The sequence below is a fragment of the Apteryx rowi genome, unplaced genomic scaffold (assembly GCF_003343035.1).
Source record: "Apteryx rowi isolate R43461 unplaced genomic scaffold, aptRow1 scaffold_79, whole genome shotgun sequence".
Classification (NCBI taxonomy): Eukaryota; Metazoa; Chordata; class Aves; order Apterygiformes; family Apterygidae; genus Apteryx; species Apteryx rowi.
Genome location: NW_020451082.1, coordinates 2,178,165 through 2,200,883, shown reverse-complemented (window position 1 = coordinate 2,200,883; position 22,719 = coordinate 2,178,165). Strand labels below are relative to the sequence as shown.

At 34.9% G+C, this 22,719-nt stretch overlaps 1 protein-coding gene across 10 annotated transcripts in view; it reads left to right on the top strand.

Annotated features, from left to right (window-relative positions):
* The window catches only part of GPATCH2 (G-patch domain containing 2), a 131,971-nt gene that overhangs the window by 16,269 nt on the left and 92,983 nt on the right, over positions 1-22,719 (top strand). For 9 of the 10 annotated variants that reach the window (XR_003257254.1, XM_026088841.1, XM_026088843.1 and 6 more), the window contains 2 exons: positions 7,082-7,264; positions 7,736-7,815. Coding sequence is in view for 9 of the 10 variants with exons in the window: in XM_026088841.1 (XP_025944626.1) it covers positions 7,082-7,264; positions 7,736-7,815 (263 nt within the window). In the remaining variant the exon portion in view is untranslated. Of the gene's footprint in view, positions 1-7,081; positions 7,265-7,735; positions 7,816-8,355; positions 9,306-22,719 lie in introns of those variants that run through there. The other variant, XM_026088844.1, reaches the window with a different exon arrangement.

The window sequence follows — 22,719 nt, the reverse complement described above, 5'->3', positions numbered from 1 at the left end:
TGAGCACTGGAACAAGTTGCTCAGAGAAGTTGTGAAGTCTCTGTCCTTGGAGATATTCAAAAGCTGTCTGGACGCGGTCCTGGGCAGCATGCTCTGTGCGACTCTGCTTGAGCAGAGGAGTCAAACTAGATGATTTCCAGAGATCCCTTCCAACCTCAGCCATTCTGTGATTCAAGCTATAGAAGATGGAAGTATAAGATAAGAATTTTTTTTCTGGTGTTTATTGTCATCATATAAACTAAGTGCTGCTTAGGCAACTTTGCCTATATTATGCTAGGATTGTAGTGCCCAATTCATGGAATAGGAGTCCACTGTCTTTGACAATGAGGCAAAAAATCTTTCAGGTGATTAAGGCTCTTGCTTTCCTATTGATGATTCTAAATTGATGGGAATGGAAATTATTTTCTTATGCAGTTTGCCACATACTAGTACTTCAGTGTGTGGAAGAAAGAAAATCTGGCCTATTCTGCAGTAGCGATTAGGTTAAAGGAATTTTGTTTTTCCTTCCTTCCCTGGTGTGTAATTCAGTCTTTTCTGTGTTTTTTCTTTCTTCTTTTTTTTTATCTTCTACTTCAATGTTTCAGTAGTGAGATTTTTTTCAGATTGTAGAACAGAGGTGTGTACTCCTTGCTTATTTGAACAAGGCTAGTAGTAACTTGTGCTATGTAAACTGTTCCTCCCATTCAAAATAAGTATCTGTTTTTACTTGCATTACACACAGCTCTTCTTGAAGAATTTCAGCTGTCTGTGAAAGTTTAGATCAATTCTAACTTTAGACCAAAAATATTTCAATGTGACACTTCCAAAAGATTTGATTTTACTTTCCTGTACTGGTTTCTCTTTTGTCTTGGTGTTTTAAAATATTTTCCATTATATCTATACATAAGATGACTTACTTTAAAAGTATATGCAACTATGAAATATGTATTGATCTGATATTTTAGTGTCAATACTTGTGTTCTTAAATCATAAGTTAAATTATTTGAATCATTGTGTAATATTATTGAATGTCTCTCAGTTATTTTGTGTTTTTCATAAATATGTTGTGGGAGAAGAAAAGGGGAGGGATCAGTAAAGGACTATTCTTTCACTGGAATAGTGTTACCTTTTTCAGTGCTGGTCCTTTACAATAGAAATGTCAATGGTACTGTTTAGGAATAGAGCTGTAATTTTCTTTTTACCTGTTTGATTTTGAATCTTGATTCAATTAGCCGTACTGACCTTGTGATAATTTCAAGCAGAAAGTATTATTTCTACAATAGTATTCTTAAATATAAATTAAAGGAACGACAATAATCAAACTTGAGAAGGATACTCAGGGGGAAAAGGATGACAGGGAAAAAATATTTTTCTCTACTTTGAACAGGTTCTTTTATGGGTGCGATCAGAGGTCCATTAACTTCACAGTGGGTCCAATTTAGACATTCTTAAATCTGGATTGTAGCTTTGTCTTTGTGAAAAGTTTTACATAAAAGTAATATTAGAGACCCTACTGCAAAAACAGAATTGCTTATTTTCTAATTGTAGTTACTGCCTCCCAGACAAAAATGTTGTTGAGAATTGTATGATAATTCCATTCTCTTGTGTTCTCTAGCAAGAAATTGTTGGACCTTATATAGCAGTTAAGATCTTGATACCTGCAGTTACTGATTTCCTGTATATAAGAGAAATATAATACACAACACTAACTGTAATCACACCAGTGTTGGACTATTGTGTCTAATTAGTTTGTAGCCTTTTGGGGGGAAGAAGAAGAAATAACATTAAGTTGTTTTATATGACCTGAATAACAGAAATAGTAAATATTGCCTATGGATCAGAATTGTAGAGGTGACTATAAAGCTGAGGTCATGTGTTATCCTTGCTCCAGTTTATTAATGGCTCAGCTCTGTACAGTCTTTCTATTCAGGAGCAGGATACGGTGTTAAATTGGACAGAAGGGTGGGGGGGGGTATAAGGCCTTCATCTGAAGTTTTCAAGCTTAGATCAGAAGAACGAACTGCTTAAATTGAATGGTGTCATACTACTTCCTTTGCCTAGGCAGCTCTGTAGAGCATAAAGAGCAAGATACAGTATGCCTCTGTGGATGGGTAACTTGAGTTTCTGCTTTTCTGAAACTGTAGGTCAAACTCCTTTTTGGTGTTAAGTAAATCTTCTGATGCCTCCAAATGACTATTACAGCTGTTAACAGAGTTTTTTAACCTAGAAAGAACTATATTGGTCATGGAAATGAAACTGGTATCTGAGAGCATTTTGCAGTCTGTGAGCTGTTGCTCTCTGTGCGTGCATGCATGGATAAAGAAGCAGAACAATACCAATTAGGAATATCTATAGGGCGGAGATGCCAAAGTCTTTTTAACAGCAGCCTCTCAAGGCAGGTTGTGTTCGTTATGGGCAAGCATGCATACACCATATGTGACTACTATGAAGGTTTGTCTGGCCCTTTTGAAATGTAGGAAAACTAGAAAGTAACAAAGGGGAAAATCTGTGTGCAGTAAAGTCTGTTCATGATAATCCTGCACTGCTGTAGCTTAAGTTTCAGGTGAAGCATAGTCTGCTCTTCTGAACCTGAAGCTGATGATGATGCAGWTGTCCATGTCTGTAGAGAACCCATAAGAGAAGTGCATAGAAATTGTATCATGAACATCTTAAAAGGGAACTCTTATAATCTAATGTGAATGGGTGATAACTAGATAATTGTGTAGACCAGGTGATACGGAAGTAAAAATTTGGGAAGCAGTGATTGGCAGAGGGGGGGGAAGGGGAAGTGGAACTTTTTTGGGGGGGAGGGGTTCTTTTTTAACGGATATTAAGTAAGCATTACTTTTTTCTGTATATCAGCTGCAACCCTTTAAGAAATGCTTGTAAGTGAAAGGAGTTGAGTTTTAGTATTGAAGCTGACATTTCTGAGTCTTGAATAGACTAGTTTTTGCAATGATCAGTCTTGTTGTGATTGAGTGTGAATTGATTCACAGCAATTCCTGAAACATTAACGCTGTCCACAAACAATTTCTTTTTCCTGTTTTAAGGATGTGGGTATAGAAAAGCATGGACTCAGAGGTCAGTTTTTGAAGACTTGAGGATGATTTTTACATTTACTGTAGTTTGAGAGAGTATCATAACTTGATGTAGTATTGTGCTGAGTAGTGGTGAAGTTCACAAGACCTAAGAGTAAGGGTAAAGGATAATGCAGTGAATCTTTTGGAATATTTTGAAGTCACAAATGCTGCTTTGCATTTCTACTCCTGGTTAAGTCATGTTTGCTGTGGATACTGTGTTGCGTTCTGGGAGGTATAAGTTAAATGAGAGAGAGAATCCAAGTATTTGGCTACCAAACTTGGGTGTGGCGGAGGCCTTTCTTTTATATTGCCCATACCTATGAGGTCTGGAATTTATTAAACACAGTGGTCTTCCCTGATTCCTTTTGAAAAGTGGGTTCCTTCATGATGGAGCAACTGATGGGCAAAATATGACTGAGAGTGCTCTCACCTGGATTAAGAGTAGCAGTAAGAGGGTTATACTGGTCTCAAGGTGATAATCTGATTGAAAATATTCAAAGGATTTTGAGTTGTTTTAAGTGCACAGACCAGGAGGCTAAAAAAAACAAGCATCCCTGGATTCTGCTGTCATGTAGGAAAAGCCTACTAGGTTGATATCTAAAGTCCGTATTGTGTTCCTGTCCTGTATTCTGTGTTTAGCAGTAAGCAGCATAGTGCTTAGGGAAGTATATAATAGGATAATATGTAGTAATGTCTTAACTAATAGTTGCTTAACATACTAATAGTCCTATTGCATACAAAAGAAAAAGTTGGGATCCCTCCCCACCACCCCCAAACCCTTGTTGTGCATGTAGTGAAGGTGCCAATTTCTGTGGTGAATGAAACAGGAGTAATAAGAAAGTAAAAATCACTCCCCCCCACCCAAGCTCCAGACATTGACTGTAGTTTTTATTCTCTTTACTGTGACAGATAACTTTGACCTTAAGGTTTGAATTATCGTGCCAAACGTTTTAATCTTGAAGAATCCATTTACAGTTGTAGTACTTTTTTCAGAGACTTTGGATCATTTACCTAAAAACTTAGCTAATGAGTAATGTAACTTCTATGTCAGAGAGCTATTTTGAGTTCTGTATGTGTGATACCTATACAAGGTATTCCAAATTGCTAATTATCTTTCTAAGATATTCCAGACTGAGGGGACAGACAGTTTGTAGAACGCTGATGTAAGAAAAATTCGAATCTTGAGTTTGACTTGGAGGCAACCAGTGAATATCAATGAAATCTGTTTACCCTATAGCTCAAAACAATAAATCCCCATTATCATTGAGACATTTTGCAGTTGTAGAGATGCAGTGCTGGGGAATATAATCAGCCTTTCAGTAGTTGATGAAGAATATTTATAAAGCAGTTGCTTTGTTAACCCTAAGCCAACATGTTAAACTCTTGTTCAATCTAAGTTTAGTTGGTTTTTACTTGCCTAGAATAGCTTACACTTCAATTATATGCAGAAGTGCCTAGCAGGCCGTTCTAAAAGCAAGTTCCAGGGTTCTAAGTTCAGACCTGTAGTGAGTGACAGCACCCTAGAACTGTTTGGCCCCTCATGTACACAGTATTCGTTAAATGCAAACAAAAGAAAGAAAAACACAGGACCGGAGCTGGTTTTAACTTAATGTTTTTCAACTCTTTGTCACTCAGTAGTGTGTTGTCTTGTATTTTTTATAGTGACTTTTAATAGATCTATCAATGAGCAGTATATAAGATTGCTTTACCCTATTTTTTGAATTGGAGTATCAACTTTGTATTTATTATTTCCACTACCATTTTACATTTTATTTATGTTATGCTTTAAAAGGTATGAAAAAGCTTGTGTTCACAATTGCTTTCCTTCCCCATTCTGCTTGAGCCCACCTGCTTTTCCTCTCAATGCACATGCTTTGAAATAAATTATGTTTTGGAGGAAAATGTAGATGTGAACTTGGATAGGAAGGTGCTTGAAGGGTTGAACCTTGTGACAGAGACCTAAAATTCAAATTTAATTTCAGTCACTTAATCAAGGTAATAGATATACACTAGGTGGCCAGTGAACTGACATTTCTTCATTCTGTGTTCTGTGATATGCCAGTACTATTTATTTCCTGGTTGACTCCAGCAGATGGAATGCAAAATGGATACTTCAGTCTAGAATAAAATTCCCTTTTCTTTCCGTAACCCCAGTTTGCCTTATGTTACAATTTACCAACCCAGTCTTAAATTCTAGTTATCTTTCTTCTTCCAAGATTGCATTGTGTACCCGTTACTGACTTCTGTCCTTGAGCCAACTCTGATATCCAGATTGCAGAATTCCGTTCTTCCTTTGTAGCTGAACTGTGGAGAACAAGACTAAATTTTTTTGACATTGTCGTTAGTCAAGGTATCCAGAACTTTCATATTATGACAAAAGATTCGGACAGACTTTAATTATACAAAAACTTGTGGAAAAACTAAGCAAAAGAATTCAATCCTAGATTGATCTGTGGTTCAGAATTAGTGAAAAGGTGTGCTTTTTTCTTCTTCCTGATGCTGTCTCTGTTCAATACTAACAGACAGGTATGATTTCTTTGGAATGTGTCTAAGGAAACAAGGGTAGAATTAATGGTGAACRCTTCAGTAAAATGTCATAGCTATAAATGAGGATCAAAAGAGGTATGGAGAATAATCTGAAATGGGCCAGAACGTAAGAATCCCTTTTTCAACTCTATTTTTCCCTTCCTTCCTCTAAAAGTTTCTGTGTTCTCTAGTCTCTGCTAATTTTGGTGTTAGCAGTGACCATTCAAGATTTAAAGGTCACATTTCACCTGCAAGTGACCAATGAGAGGCCTTAGTTATTCTGTATTTTCTTGAAATACTTGTCTCAACCAACACTTACAGCCATTTCCTCTTGTATTTGGCCTTGATATATTCTTCTCCATGAGGCAATTTATTTGGAGATAGTGTGTTGAATCTTGTTTTTTTTCCCTCAAATTTTGGCTTGGATTTTCATTACTTATATTTTCCCATTATGGGGCTGAGTGGCAATAAAATTTTACACAACTGCTTTTTGTTACAGAAAATTAAGTATCTAATAAATGTTGTATTTGTCTCTTGTTTAGTCCTGCCTACTTAAAAATTGAAACACCAGATACAGAAATAATTTATACACAGAAATAGTGAGGCATGATTTGGATACTTTGAAGTAGAATTAAAATATACAAGGCATCCTTTGGAATGTAATTTTTGAGTGTAAGAAAGGATGTTTGCCATGTATTTTAAGGATACTTTCTGATCTACTGTCAACTACAGATTTTTATAAAAGAACATGTTTTAAAAGAAACATAGCAATTTATTTTCAATTGCTGGTGTATTTTATATCAGTTAAGCTTAAGATCAGACTTTCAGTCTTGTCTTGCATTTGACTTTGACTCCTGATATTTAAATATTAGATCTATAAATATTGTTAATAAAAATGACAAGCTTTGTAGTATAATGTGGTATGATTCTCAATCAAATGGCACTGTCAGTTTTCATTTAAAATCAACTTTTTCAAGACTTATTTCTAAATGAACTTAATCAGATTAATTTCATTTAGTCACATCTGTTCATGATTGTTTTTCCCTTTTACTAGCCATACAAATCATGAAATTAAGCTAATTATATACCATTATCAGCTGCAAAGAACTAGTTTCACAGTTTTATACCTTTTAATTCCCTGCAGGAGATTAAGGCTCGTTTTTGTTAATATGGAAAGTGCAGTTCTTAAATGGATTTCCCTGCAGTTATCGCCAAAGGATTAAGTAGTTTATTATTGTTTTTCACTATTCTAATTGGTTTTAGAACATTACATTGTATGTGTTCTCATTGATGACACTGCTAGTAATGGTACTGAGAAACATTTTTCCAAATAGAACTGCTATATACATTGTGGTACATCTGTAAAGCAAAAGAAATTATTGTCTTGTCAGATTGTTTATTGAGGGTAACATCTGATTTTTTTTTTTTTTTTTTTTAAATCTTCTCTGCTCCTCCCTCTCTTTGGGGGCCTTGGGGGGGCTGCTGTCCTCATACAGGTGATGATGAGCAGAGTGACTGGTTTCATGAAAATGAATCTGGCGGAGCATGTGGAATCACAGGGGTCATTCCTTGGTGGGAACAAGAGGACTCCACAGAACTGGAGAGAGAATTGCCTGATCCAGTCTTTGAAAGTATCTTAACTGGTACTTTCCCTCTTATGTCGCATTCAGGGAGAAGAGGTAGGTACTGATCAAGTGCAAAATATAGAATCACTTGGGTTTGGTAGAAAACTCTCCTCTTTTTGTGCGCACTCTTTTTCTCTATGCACTGAATTCTTCTGTGAGGCTTATTTTCCACATGCTTGGGATTGTTTCTGTGGACCTAGTCTCTGCCTGTTCACCAGATTTTAAACTTTCTACTACTAGTACTAAAGAAGTTTTAAGTGATGCAAAGTCATTCCCCTGCCTCAGTACAGTACGCTCGGCTTATGCAGCAATCTGCGTAGAACTAGAACTGCAGTAAGAAAGTGTATGGAGAGTGTTCTTTCTCATGGCAACTTAGTCTTTCTCAGGACTTTCCCATTCTGCACTCTTTGTTTCCACAGGTAGTATGAAGTCAGTGGCATAGATCAATAGATTGCTATGTAGTGATGGATTTCTTTGTGTGGTATCGGAAACACTCTTAAATCAACCCCCACTTCTTATTTGTAGGTTTCCAGAGTAGATTTAGTCATCTTCATGGAATGCCAGCAAGAAACATAAAAAAGGCTTCAGGAAATCAGACTACATTGGTAGGTGCTTTTATTTTCATAAGCTAATATAAGCTGGTTTTACAACTTGAAAAAAGTGTTTATTTCTCTTATGCTTCTGTCCTAATGTTGTGGATAAATAATTGAATGGTAAGACTACAGTGGGATGGTAAGACTGCAATGCCGCTGCTGCTATTTTGTTTATTGCTTTTTTTAATACTTTCTTTCTAAGACTCTTCCCGCTGCCATTCTATTTTAATGGAACATTTGTATATACTCACTCAAATGGCAGAAGCACTCTAAGGCTGTTCCCCACTACTTGGTCTGAGCTGTATGAAGGGAAAGGGGTTTTTTTGTTGTTCTTTTATTTAAGAAGGTTTTCTGTATTTATCTAACATGAAAGCATGTCTTTTCCCTCTTATGAAGAAAAATATCATACCCAAAGATATTCAATTTTATCTAATACTAAAACCATTCTAGGTACAATGTATGGTAAAATATATGGTACAATATTGTACTTATCTTTTACCCCTTCTCCAAAGTCCACTTTGAAAAAATCTATCCTTATTCTCCTTTGTTTAGGTGGTTTCTGTTGTGAGAGGGAAAGGGCATATACAAAAAAGGAGAAGTAAGTCTAGTAATGCACCTGTCATACACATCTCACATACCTTCAGACGAGACTGTTCAGAGTCTGACTACAAATGGCAGTTGTTTGTTTTTCAGTGTATTCAGCTTTAGGAATAGTTATGTTTATAATGAAAGAAAAAATCCAATTATCTTTGCTTCTATACACAATCCAAGCAGTGGGATTTTTCCCACAGCTTTTTCCTAAAATAAAATTTTAAAGAGTTTTTAAGAGTTTGTTTGTTGTAGGTGGAGGGTATGGGGAAGAGAGTGGAGTTTTTAAGATAAAATGTACTCATAGTAGTGCAATCTATTCCTTTCCTATATGAATACTATTTGGAAGAAGAGAAAAAAGTAGGACACTCTATCAATGTGTAAGAAACATATTCCAGCATGATAAATACTGCAGCATCAGTATTCTTTATTGTTTAGAACATTGTTAATTTGCCTAAACAAAATAAGGTGTTGGTGAGCAATGAGAGATACTGCATGTGCAGAAAGCAGAAAAGAACTGCTAGAAATTTAACTCATTTTGAAGAGGGAGGGGTTTTTTTTAATAACTGAAGTCTCTGTCCGATAATTGCCATGTGGAGCTGAATAAGATGCTTTAAAACCTTGGCCTATGATCTCTGCTGTTAGTGGTCATGAATTAGATGAATGCTATCTAGTTCTTGGTTTCCTATCTACCTATTTTTATTTTTGGTTCAGTGCTTGCTTGAGCATATCTGGGATTTGTAGCCCATTTTCTCGGCTTATTGCAATTTCACTCTGGTATTTTATAGGAGCTATTATAACTGATAGGTTAGCTTCATGGCATTGATGATACATGGCTTAAGTACCCTAAAAACTGCCTTTTCCTCTAAATTGTAAAAAGGTGATCAAGTTTCAGTTGATGAAGATATACTGTGAATGTGTGTGTATATATATAATAATAATAAAAATGTTTATCTTCTGCTACATTTTCTGAGTTGTCCTTAGGAGCCCATTTTGCTTTCCAGTGATCATTTCTCATATATGGTGTCATGGTTCCTTTTATGAGAAAAATACCAGCTGACCTACTAAAGAATGATAATTCAGTTACCTCCAGTTATTAAATACATCATTTACATAGTGTCATGAGACAAGGTTGACATGTGAACACACCTCCTAAACCACTATGTTTAGGCAAGAGTGCACATATAGAATGAATGTAGAGTTAGCCCTTCAAATACAGAGTTCTCTGATCTTCTAACCTTCCTAATGACTATTTATGTTTGTGGGCACATCTGCTGCATCAGTCTTTGAAAATGTAGCTATGTAAGTCAGAGCACATGTGCTTGCATTTTAATCAAGTTATCACTTTTAAAGAAATTTTTTTTTAGATACTTCAATGACAAAGAAAGTCTTCTAATACCTGTGACATCTGATAACACAGAACAAGAAGTAATTACTCCTATTAGATGGTAACAGTGAAGAGCAGCAAAAATGCTTTTAGAAAGGTTAATATCCTGAGAAATGAACACTGCAGACTCAACTCATTGAGCAGAGTAGTGATGGTGACCTACTTCTTTCATTTTTAACAGCAAAGAGCGTGATGTCTGTATCACTGCTTTTACACAAACTTTTAAGGGACCCAAGGCAAAAAATGGAGTTTCCTTCTAAGACACATTTCCTAAACATATGCTGATGTATTCAGTCTAAGGATGTGTATGTATGTTGTACCCAGTGAATGTGAGCCTATAGTTAGCCCTTTACATACAGGTGGAGTAAGTTTAAGAAAAAAAATTTTTTTGGGGGGGGGGGGGAATATTTTTGAAGGTTGAGAACCATAGCAGCTAATGAAAAAGCCTTTAAGTCATTACTAGTTTAGAGAAGGCAAAATGCATAGGTATGATAAGACTGTGCTATATCATCTATCTCTGTCTAAAAATGTTTAATGCCCCACTGTTTGGATTTTTCCTGTCAGAGAACCAATAGGCTATGGGTATGGTTGTTACTTCTTGTATACTAAGGAAATTGCTAACTTAGGCCACTATTTCTAAAAGCAACAGGAGTTGAGAATCACAGTTGGCGCTGTCATTCTGTCCAGATGCTGCTCTTGCATTTCCCTAGGCTAGTTGTTTAGTTTGGACAAACTCTGTCCTTCTGTAACTAGTGTATTGCCTTTGAGTCAGAATACATTTTTTAATGATCTTACTTGCCTCCTGCTTGTCCAGTGTTGTAAAAACCTAGTATGTGGCATTCTAGGTTGGCAATGCAAATACTGTGAAAATCCCTGCTTAATCCAATGTGCAGGTTGAATGAGGCATTATAAAGCAGGTAGTAAAAAGCTAAGCAAGGAAATGAAAAAATTTGTCAAGAAAGTGCTTTATATCTTTTGGATTGTCCAGTCTACTTACTAAAGATAGGGATTCCATAGAAAAGTGCCTGTCTAAATAAATAGTATTTGTCAGGCATCTGTATTGGCATACAACTGTAATGCTGGCATTTCATGTCTTGACTGCTTTGTTTTGTGGCAGCATCATTTGCAACATACCTTTCTTTGAAAATAAATATTAAACCCTTGTGGTTTTGCTATACACTATGCTCTTGATTCCACCAATGTCAAGTTTGTATTGGTGATTTTGTAATTATAGTCAGAAATAGGATACGTGCACTTACCATACCAGTGCTACATATTGGCATGTAATAAAGTCTTTTAACAAGGTGTATTGCATGAAATCCTATTGTTTGGTTGAATTCTGCAGTTATATATGACCTGATTAACTATTTCCCCCAGACACATTTCTGTTATGTTGCATGTCATTTATCTATATTGTATCTCTGGCCTTTCCAGCAAATTACTGGAGAAACTTTAGTATTTAGCAGACTAAAATGAGGAATCTAACATTTTGGATGTATTAGAAATGTGAATTCATCTTCTGTTTATTTCTATCATGGAGAATAGGTGAGCTCTTTTCCTTCAATGGTTAAGGACATGCTTTTTCAGATGGGTTCTTGGAGTGATCACAGAAGCCCTAATAAAAGAAAATAAGCACTAACTATAGTTACTGAAAATAGGACATGATTACTTTGTGTGTGTGTGGTTTTGGGTTTTTTTTTAATGTTTTGCTCAACTTAGCACTCATTGACTAAACAATTTCACTGTTTTCTTTACAACTCTTCCATATAAATAAGTGAAAATGTAGGATTTAAAAATCAGTGTTGCTGTCTTGGCTGTCTTTGTGTGGTTCTAGATACAGTTCCTTTCCTGAGACAGGGAGACACATTCTAGAGTTTTGTCTAAGCACTCGGATATGTTCTACAAAAACTATGCTTTCTTTTGACTTTTTTTTTCCTCCTGTCTCTCACCCTTGTCATAGATTTTTGATTTCATGATACTGAAGAAAGCCTGTTTTAGATCTTGTGCTCTCAGGATTGATTTTTCTTTTAGCCCAGTTGTACTATTTAGCTTGACTATACGTAGCTGTAATTATTTTAAAAGTACATAAGGCATGAAAGCTATGTTTGAAAGGCTGTTATTCCAAGGTCTGGTGCCTGAATATTTCATCAAATCCTATGACTCTTTTTAAAGATACGAAGATGTTTTTTTTAAAAAAAAAAAACATTATCTGACAACATTTTCTGAGATAAGCTGCTCCCCTACTGATGTCAAGAGAAAAGATATATTGGGTACCCATGCTTCTTGTTGACTGCTTTCAAAATGTAAAATCAAATATTTCAGCTTCTAAGTTTTCTTTAACTGAAGAAACAGCCAAGCAATTTTTTTTTCTTATAAAAAATATTTTGAAAATTTAGTGAAGTGGCTTTAGAGAAGAAATCTGTTTACAGATCTGAAGGAGTCTTTTATTAAAGAGTAATCCAGACATTGCTTTTACAGTATCAAACGCAGCCTTTTTATGGATGCTCAGCAACTTTCAAGAAAACACCACCACTTCCCAAGTTTAAACTCGATTCGGTGTTATGGAGAATTCTTTCAGATTTAATGCGAGACCTACAGTCAGATAAAGAGAATTCAGTTGCAATTAGGTATATGAAATAAAACTTCTGTGTGGTTTTTACTTACTTTCTTCAGATAACAACTTTTGTCACTTAGTGTGATGGACACTACTTCAAACTCTGTAGAAGTTTGAGTGATATTAGTTGATGCCTGGCAGGATATCAGAATGGAGTCTGGTAAGCCTAAACACTTTTTCAGTTCCGGACTTCCACTTGCCCAAGATCATGAAGTTTAGGCCTCTGCCTGAGGCTGACATTCTGAAACCTTACACTGCTGAAGCTGTGAATTAATTTTAAGTGGGTAGGAAGTTAGTCTTTTGTTTTTCTATTTTTTTTTACAATTTCCTGTCACCAGAAACATTTTGAGCTCTTTTAATAAAAGCATTTTATAGTGTGCTTTTCTTTAATTATTTTTTTCCTTGTTTGCAATTGTCTCAAACTTGTATCTACTTAGGCAAAATGAACTGAGTATAGCAAAGATTAAAAGAACATGATTTAATGAATTCAGCACTTAGTTTTACAACATAGAGTGGAGGGATAAACTTTTTTTCGTGGAGCAGGTGGTTTCCTACATTCATGTGCATTCTGCAAATATGATTTTCAGGAAGAGAAAACTCAAGTTGATAGCATAGGGGGTGCTGCTTTGATTCTGTCAGTGTTCAGTAACTCTTGGCTAGAATGCTAAAATTATCCTGAGAAGTGAGTCATATAGCTGATTTCTAATCTTCAGAACTTGGTCAAGTTGAAATATCTTTATTTTTGAGAAAGCAATGGAAAAAAAGCTTCTGTCAGATTTCAAAACCCCATTACAAACAATGTAGGTTTCAAAAATGGGATGCAAGTATTAGGGATGGTGCATACTTTCCCCATGATTTTCTTAAACCTCATGTATCTTTCATTTACTGGAAAACTGCTCACTCTTCTTACACCTGCCATATATTTCAAGATGTTCTTGTTTCCACAAATAAATTTTCAAGTGCATTTTTGCTGAAGATTTCATATACACTGACACAAGCTCAATATCATTTCTTTTACCTGCTGTGGGTGGAAGCCTCATGGAAGAGTAAATGTTTCGTAGTGACTTTAAATAGCTTAGTGCACTCACTCTCCTTACCCCTACCCCGGATCTCTTCTGATTGTGTTGTTTCAGTTGACATAGTTTTTAACAATCAGCAATCTGATTTCTCAACAAATGGAAATGTTGTTGATTGCTAAGGTTAACTATAAGCCATTCTTCTAGTTATTTATAATCCATGTTTTAAGTCTCTGTACCAAAGTTTGATTTAAGTAATAAAGATCTGAAACAACTGGAAGCTCAGTTTCTTCTTCCCTCTTCACCCCTTCCTGCCACAGGGCACAGATGCAAACATTAACAAAATTGATACATCTCTAGTTGGCTTCTAGTAAATAAAAAACAAAAGGATCTAAGAAAGTAATACTATAGATTTGTTCCAAAAATTCTTGACAGACAAGCTCTTCAAGAGTGTTGTCTTCATTAAGGATTCTGTCCTACGCTTACTACCACCACCACTCTAAGTACTCTTTGTGCATCCAAAACATCCAGGAGCCAATTTCTTCTATTTTAGCTCAGACTGCAGTTGAGCTGTAATTATCCCATGGGCTTGAAAATACAACATCATTATAAATGACAAAGAGAGGATAACTTGTAAGGGTAAATAAAAAATGTTATGGTATGTCACTTATCCTGTGGAGTGTAGATAACCTTGAAACATGGCCTATGTTCATTCTTATACAATGTATGCCTATCAAGGAAAAAATAATAATTTTAATGTGTTGGCCAATCTGTAGTTTGTAGAGGATAATAATTGTACTTTACCAACAAAATGTAGCACATAAGAGATCTCTTATCTTAACTGATGTTTTAAGTACAGCTAGTGAGAGTCATTTGTACAATAGAGAACTCACAGTGGTCTTTCCAGGTGTATTTCATCTGCCACAGTGTTCCAAACATACTTTTTAAAAGTATTAAAGTTTAACTTCTTTCTAGCTAATGTGAACGTGGTGACTTAAATCTCTTTTCCTGGACTCTCACTTTAAGTACAGTGTCAAAAATGGCATCCCATTTCAGTAAGGTAATTGCCCTCTAGCATTAGTCTCAGAAACGCCAAATGTACTATTTGTATTTTTTTTGTTTGTTTTTTAATGTATCTTGCAGTTTATTCATAGTGACAAGTGCTATGAACTGTTAGTCTGAACAGTTTTCCTTGTAATTCACCTTAACCCCACAACTCAAATGATCATCATCTAAAATTATACTTGTTTACTCTTATACCAGGGCAAATAGCATAATGACATCTCTCTTATTCTTCAGTCTGTGTCTGTCTTGAACAGATTAAATATGGTGCTCTCTATGTGCTCTCTAAAGGTAATCATGACTTCTTAAAACCTTTAGCTTCAAAATATGCAGCATTGTAATGATTTCTCTTGTTTTCTGCTGATTGCTACAAAGAAATCTCACTTTCTGGTGTCTGGCTGCATGATGTTTCTTTTCTAGACATTTGGAATCTGCTTGCTTTGACTTCTTAAGTCCTTATTGGTTCTGTGATGGTTTATGTTTTAATGTAACTTTAGTGGACAGAATTTGTCTTTAGACATAAGACTTTTTTTAAAGTATCCTTTCCTCTAAAATATCCCCCATTCTTTTCTCCCAGAAAATTCCTTCTAATAACAGCTCGCAGCAACATCTAGAAGAATCGACAGTAAATTAATGACACTTTATATCCAGTGTCAAGTTAGGAGTTGTATTTCCTTGTATTGTGCTTAAAAATTGATTGATATGATAGAAGAAAGCTTTTGGGGGATCAGATGGGGGAGTTGATCACCTAACTGAAAAGAGACAGTCTCGTGTAATAGGCAAGGAATGCGTGCGGTTTTTGAGGTTTAGCTGATGAGCAGTAACTCATTAATTTATGCTATAGTAATTTCATAAACATTAAGTCAGTCATGATAGTGGTTTAAGCTAACACATTCAATGTGACATTTTTAATTAAGAGTATGCACAGCGTCAGATACAGCTCCTTAACTGCTGAAATACTTTCTTGCTAACCATATGCTAAACCATAATAACTCATTCACATGAGTAGTCTTCACACTCATTCACAGGAGTGGTTTTTCCATTCTGTAGGAATCATCCTCTTTTTGCTCAAAAGAGGGAAGGGTTGGAGAATGAGTGCTACCAATACACACAGAGCAACTTGAAAATAGGCAAACTGTTACTTCAGTTGCATTTCGTGTGGTTGTCATTCGTAGGGAAACAACTTTCATAATGGTACTTCAGGTGTCTAATAGAAGTACCCTACCAGTTAGTTTTCCAACATCTAAAGCAGCCTAGATTAAGCTTATTAATTGCCTTCTGAATTTATACTGTTCAGCATCTGGGAGATATAACTCTAAAATCAATATATTTTCTCTTCTCTAGCTCTGTTCTAGCTTGATTTTTATATACTATAGATGAAAAAAAAATCTTGTCTGATGACAGTGTTCAATTTTTTTAGCAGATCATCTGTCAGATCATTACTATAAAGCAAAGACTAGGCATTAATGTTGTGTAATTTTGCTTGATTTATAATGGAAATAAAAATACAAATTGCAACTTGTGTGTATTTTTTTATATATCTACAGTATGAGTATATGTGGCTTATACACTGAGTAGGAGGCAGCTCTAAGAATAATGAATTAAATTGGACCTTTAATGTCCTCTCCAAAAATTTGTCTTGGAGATGCATATATCAAATAAGTTCAAAATACAGCACCAAAAATAAAGTAGCAAACACATGATGTGTTATAATGAAATTGAATTCCCCCAGAAAGTCATTCTGTTGCTTCTGTAATGTGAGATATACAGAAATTAATAGGTACTCCTCTTCCTTTCTATTTGGTTACTGTGACTTTAGTTAATCAGATGTAAAGACAGTGCTCTTATCTGTTTAAAAATAATTATAAAATAGTGGAGAGAACTACAATTGCTGTAGTCGCAATTAACTTACTGGTGATGTAACTGAAATCTGTCCAACCTAGAAGCCAGTATAGAAGACGAATGCACTGTTATGAGTAATTCTGACTTTCGTTTAAATTTTACAAAGGAAAATTTATTTATAGGCTGAAAAACATAAAGATAAGGTAGATGTGAATTTTGTCTGAAATATTAAATTAAGGAGAAGTTAAGTTGGAATGAACAAAAAGATTTATTCTTTGAAGTGAACCAGAGAAGGGAAGTGACCTGGAATAAAAGTGGGCCAGGAGGGCATCAAAAGTCCCCCAAAACCCATATTCATAATCTAAATTAGTTCTGCTCTCTGGTTCATCCTGTACTCCCACAAACATTTGTATCAACAGAACTAGGAAAAGAGTTGAAGAACAGAACAAGTAATTAAGGATTTCACAGAGGCTGCTTAAACTGACATTGCTACAAAAAGAAATGTATATTCAAAAAAAAAAAAAACCTATGCTCTAAATTAATGATCTGTTGTGCTAGAGATGGAAGTGTTTCAAGACTCATTTTCAGTATTTACAGCATGAGATGCTCTTCTAGAAAATGGTCTGGAAAAATTACGTGTTCATTGCCATTTTGTTTCTTGAAATAAGAAAATCAAGTTTACAAGAGCATAGTTTGAGGAGGGAAGAAAGTACCCAAAATTTCTCAGGAACTGACTCAAGTCTTCTGATAGTTATCGTAAAGTGTTGACAGCAAGTAAATTTCAACTTTGACTATACTTTAACTTTTATTTTAGTACTAGTTATCCTTAATGTATTGTCTGTTTTGAAATTCCAGTCTTTGACACCTTAATTCATGAGACTAACAGGGCTGAGATCCAGACAGTGATATTTTTAAGTAGTATTGCAAATATACGATGAGAAAACTGTTGTCTCTCCCTCTTTCCTCCTCCCTCTCCGGATTATTTTAAATAATACACCTTCATATTATAGTAGGATATGCTGCGAAGGTTTTTAACTCATTCCGCATTGGCAACCTTTTTCTCCGTGTGTTGGTCTATTACAGGAGTAGAGAGGTGATCTTTGTCAAGGCCCATTGAGCAGTTATGCCCATTTCTGTGCATGTCACCTACCCCAGTGTTTTTCATATATTGAAACTAAGCTACCTCAGTTCACCACGACTTCAGGGTAGGCTTGAAGTGATATGAGGAATGCAGGTAGCAATTTGCTACTTTACTGCAAAGCAAAACAAAACCTATAGCGATACTGCATAGCAAAAGATACTTTCTGACTAGTCATAAAACTAAGATTTAATCTATTTGTGGAACATACTAAAGTATTGGCCTCTTATTGAACATAAATTACAGTTCTAGAAATTATTTTTCTTATCTTTGTTCTTCCTACATATTCAGCTGAATCTGGTATTCTTCACATGTGCTTCCAACTTGTATGGAATATTAGCRTTTATTCAAAAAGTTTCAATTCCGTTGGGTAATGCACTATTTAACTGAAGGCAGGAAAGATCCTTTTCTTCACAGGATTGTAAGCTTTGCTGAACATCGTATTTCTGAGATCTTCAGCTAGAAGGAGTTGCAGAAATTAATACTTAAATATGTTTATCCAATATCAGAGACTGCAAACATAATTTTAAATTAATGTTCATATGCAACCATAGAATGGAAAGGTCATTTCTTGAAGATTCTTGGTAAATTAATAATACTCCAGGTTGTGAGTACTCCAGCTTCCTGAGTCACAGGAAAATTCAAAGGTCCTGCATTTTGTGGTCTCTTGATGTTTTGGAATGGAAAAGACTACATATAATGTTAAGTATTATCTTCGTGCGTATGTACTTAAACCATTTGTCCTATTAGTGAATTTCATGTCATCTATCAAAATAAACAGAGGACAGTAAAGGTTTGTCAACATCATACTGCTGACTGTATTGGAATGGTTCAAGAAGCTACTGCTTCTTGCATGTTAGTTACTGTCCCTTTGGTTAGCCTTCAGTAGCTGCTGGTTTTCATTTGCTATCAAGTGGAGTAAGAGACCTGCTTTATCCATGATAACTGATCGCGTGAGCCCTCTCAGTCCAACAGTCTCAACAGTTGTTCAAAATCTGTTCCATTCAGCCCTTTGCAGTTTGATTCAGTGAATTACAGACTTGCTTCTGATCTGTTTTTTTTTTTTTTTTTTTTGCATATGGTTTGTTCTTCCTCCTTTCTATATTAGCTATAGATAATCCCTCGTTTGACAGGTGACTTTTAAAAACCTGCATGCACACATATGAGAATAGCTTTCTTATTTTGTTTTTTCTCAACACTGACTTAACACCTTTGCAGACTGTAGTTCCAAGGGTCGAGGAAGAAACTTATCCTCAGTTTTCAGAATTTGAAATTGTCTACTTACACAGTCATTATCTTACTGTCAACTGGTGAGCAAACTGCTGTGATTTTCTTGATATAGATGTATATACATTTTTTTAAATGCTTGTAAAATTCAGTTTAAAGAGCATTAGATAAAAATGTGTCCCATTTCCCTCCCTTATTTCCCTGCCCTCTCCCCCCTGCCCCCGCCCCCCCCACACACTCTAGGTTGCTTAGTTCTAAAAGCAGTCGTATACAAAGACTAAGATGCATTTAGGCTGACAGTGCAGGGAAAAAATTATGTGATTAGATTTGTCCTCTGTAAAATATAGCYGGGGGGGGGAACGGGACTTTTTGCTTTTGTTGTGTTAAGCTTTGAAAAAGAAAGCATATATACAGTGGTTGAGACTTTCTTGCCATTCTGCTGCTTTTTTTAATCTGGGATCTAATCACTGATGTAGAATTTGAAAAGAATAAGACAATTTAAGACAATTTGCAGTGCCTAGAATAATTTTAAGAACATTACCTGTTAGAAGTTAGCATTAGGCAGCTTTCCCATGCAGCGAAAAGTGGCATTTATGCAAAAGAAAGAAACTAACTGCACAAAAAGTGAATTTTCTTTAAGAAAAAGAAAAAAAAAAAAGTAACATTTCCATGTTAAGCTGGGCATAAATATTTTGACACATACCGAGACCTTTGTTAGGGAGAACAGAACACTTTATTCTCAGTAATCTGACAAAATATAGCTATGCAATTATCACATTATAATATTTAAATACTAAAGTATTTACTAAAGTTTTCTTTGTTCTGATATCTTTATTAAATAAATTCCCCTATTTCAGTAATGTACATGCATATATTCAATCTCTTATGTGGGTTTTTTCATTTACTTCATTTACATAGAGTATTTTACTGTATTTTATCTTGTATTAAGTATTACTAAAATGTGGGAAATGTTTTAAAAATATTTGGGGGTTGATGGATTAGTACTCCTCAAAGGGAAACAAAACACTAAATATTTCTAATCCTGCATTATTTACCGCATGGATGGTTAAATGCTACTTTAAGCCTCATAAAATTAAAAGGGAGAAATCTGCCAACTGTAGCAGGAATTGGATTTAGGAAGAGTGGTACAGAGCCAAAATATTGCTACAGAATTAAATGTCAAAAATCTTCTTTAATAGTAGATATATAGTTCACAGTGCCTGGTTATGATTAATACATTTAATCTAAATCACTGAAAGTTGCTCTCTCCTTTTCCATAAAATACAATAGGACACAAATCAGTTTTACTGTAGGTGGAAAACAATTGGAAAATAATGCATCTTCCCGCCCAATAAATTGTCAGTTATACCTTTTAACTAAAATCCATTCATCTTTTCAAAATTTATTACAATTTCTAATAATAAATCTTTTCAAATGTTTATTCATTTGCTTTTTGATACATTTGTGCCACTTTTGCTATGGTCTAATGTTTTTTCTTTTGATTCATTGTAAATTAGAAAATCTATTTTGATTCAGTTTTCTAGTTAAGAAGTTAAAATCTATAACCCAGCCATTTTTTTTCATAGTCTCCTTTGCACATTTTAATACCCTTGAACTTAGATACAATCCAGTAAATTCTGATCAGAAGGTGATTAAAAGACTTTTCACTGCAGCTTCTTGACTCAGGGCCAGATTCATAAAACAAGTACTTATGAGATTGTTAGCTGGTTTTCTTCTACACATATCCCTGATTCAGAGGAATATTGAAAAAATTATAGCAAATGAACAGATATGTAGGTTTTCACCAGAGGTTTTTAATACAGACGATCAAAATTGCCCCTTTGACTTCAAATCCAGCTGTGACCATACACAGTAAGATAGCAGAAGCCTTCCTTTGTTGTCCCTTTATAGCAGCAAGACAATAACAGTATGTCTCTGTGATCTGCAGTACTGTATGATTCCAGTTATGTCTTGTTTCTGTAATTATCCAATGCTAACCTTTTACAGAGTGTGGTCATCTGCCTTTTCATGTTTTTAAAAGTAACTTTTTTTAGAAGAAAATATTTTAAATGAATTTATCATTGTGTTCTTTAATGACTGATCTGCTAATCTACGTTGTGAAATTGTGTTCACTGTTCAGCAGTTTTCTGCTCTCTATTTAATAAAATGGGTAGAGARGGATAGACTTTTTTTAAATCTACAAATAAACATATTTCCCGTCCAGATCCAGTTATGCAATGTGATCAGTTTTCTGACAAGAGCTGTGTATGAGAAGCTTAATCTGGTATGTAACTACACAAAATTTCTTCATGCACAGATCTGTTTTGTTTATAATATAAACATCAATGTTGGCAAAACAGCAGGACAGGATTAGAAAATGTTTCAAACTTAACTATGAAGAAAATTACATTCATAATTTGAACTTGATCTACAGTATCACTTATTGGTAAATTTATGTAGTTGAAAGCATCTTGGGTGTTGAAATGATTGATTTCAGAGTTAAAAAGAAATCATTTGTGTGGATGGATTAGAATTCATTAATTTTACTAATTACACAGTGACTAAAACAGATGTTTTCTTAGGCAAAGTTCAGRCTTTAATTACAGGTCTTACCTGCTCATCTAAAAATAGTGTCAATATGTTCATGTCTGTCTCTTGAAAAGTTAATTTTTATATGGAAGTACAATTCCATTACAGATTTGTTAAGCCTTACTTTAATTGTTTACAAATTCAAATCTAATACTCAAAGTATTTATGCAGACATGTATGTTATAATGCATATATTTGTAGAATTCTCCAAGAACGAGGTCGGATAAGTATTGCATCTCTAAAGTTTCAAACTCAATCCTACCCCTTTACTCTATTTCCAGTTATAATAGTGTGTTACAAACATACTCAAAAACCCTGAAACATGCAGCTTGCAACTCAGTAAAAGATGCATTTATAGCAATTTTATAAACCTAGCTGGACTCCCTATTAGGACTCTTATGCTGAAGTATGTACTCTGTAGACCTACAGCCTACATGAGAAAGGCAGAGTAAGCTACCACAGAGTTAGAGGAAGGTGCAGCAGAGGTGTTATGTGTCCATTTTTTCCTTTAAGCAAGTTGTTATAAATATGTTGTCTGTTCTAACTGCRTTAAATATGTATTTGTCACTGTCATGGGGCATTTGAGAAAGAGCCAGAAAGAAATTACCTTTGAAAGCAGCATTGCAAGCAGCAGCCTGAGGATGCATGATACATAAAGAGTAAATCTGTGTTTACCACATTCCATGCTTGGAAGAAAGGCACAAGAGGAAGGAAGCTAACAAAGCATCAGTGATCATAAGTTGGTATAGTGAATACTTAATGGAGTAAACTCAAAGATAGAAACAAAGATACAAGACTGTAAATGAACTTAGGGATCTAAAAATGGTAGTATTAGAAAAGTTTGATCCCAATTTTAAAACTTTATATGAAATCTTTCTAGTTTTACAACAGAAATTTTGCAGTACTTCATTATGCTATCCTGCTTAGATGTAACAGTTACCAGTTCTTTTTGTAATTTCAGATATAAATTGTATATCTTGTATGGAAAAGAGTTCTCATCCTTTTAATGCAAATCTGTTTTCTTCAGAATAAGGAGATTGTTCTATACTGAGCACCATTTCTATTAAAATTCCTTATTTTGTTGAAATGTGTGTACAGTAAGACAACACAAAACACAATGCATTTAGAATGAAAAACCATAAGCAGAGTCAATATAATGCATTGCTAGCAAATTCCAGTGGTTGTCCAGATGTATTTTTTGTGGGTTTTTTTTGGGGGGGAGGGTTGTTTGTTTGTGGTGGTTGTTGTTTTGTAAAAATGTATTCTAAGAAAAATTACCTGTTTGGGTGTGTTTCCTGAGGTTTTAGGCAGGGGGATTGCTTGGCTTTTTTTTTTTTTTTTGCTGGGGCAGGAGCTTTTGTGAATGATAGGCTTATTTTGGGGGAGTAACTACTATGGATAGTATGGTCAAAGCTCTTAAGCAGTCTTAGAGAACAGCAAATGCAGAATCTCT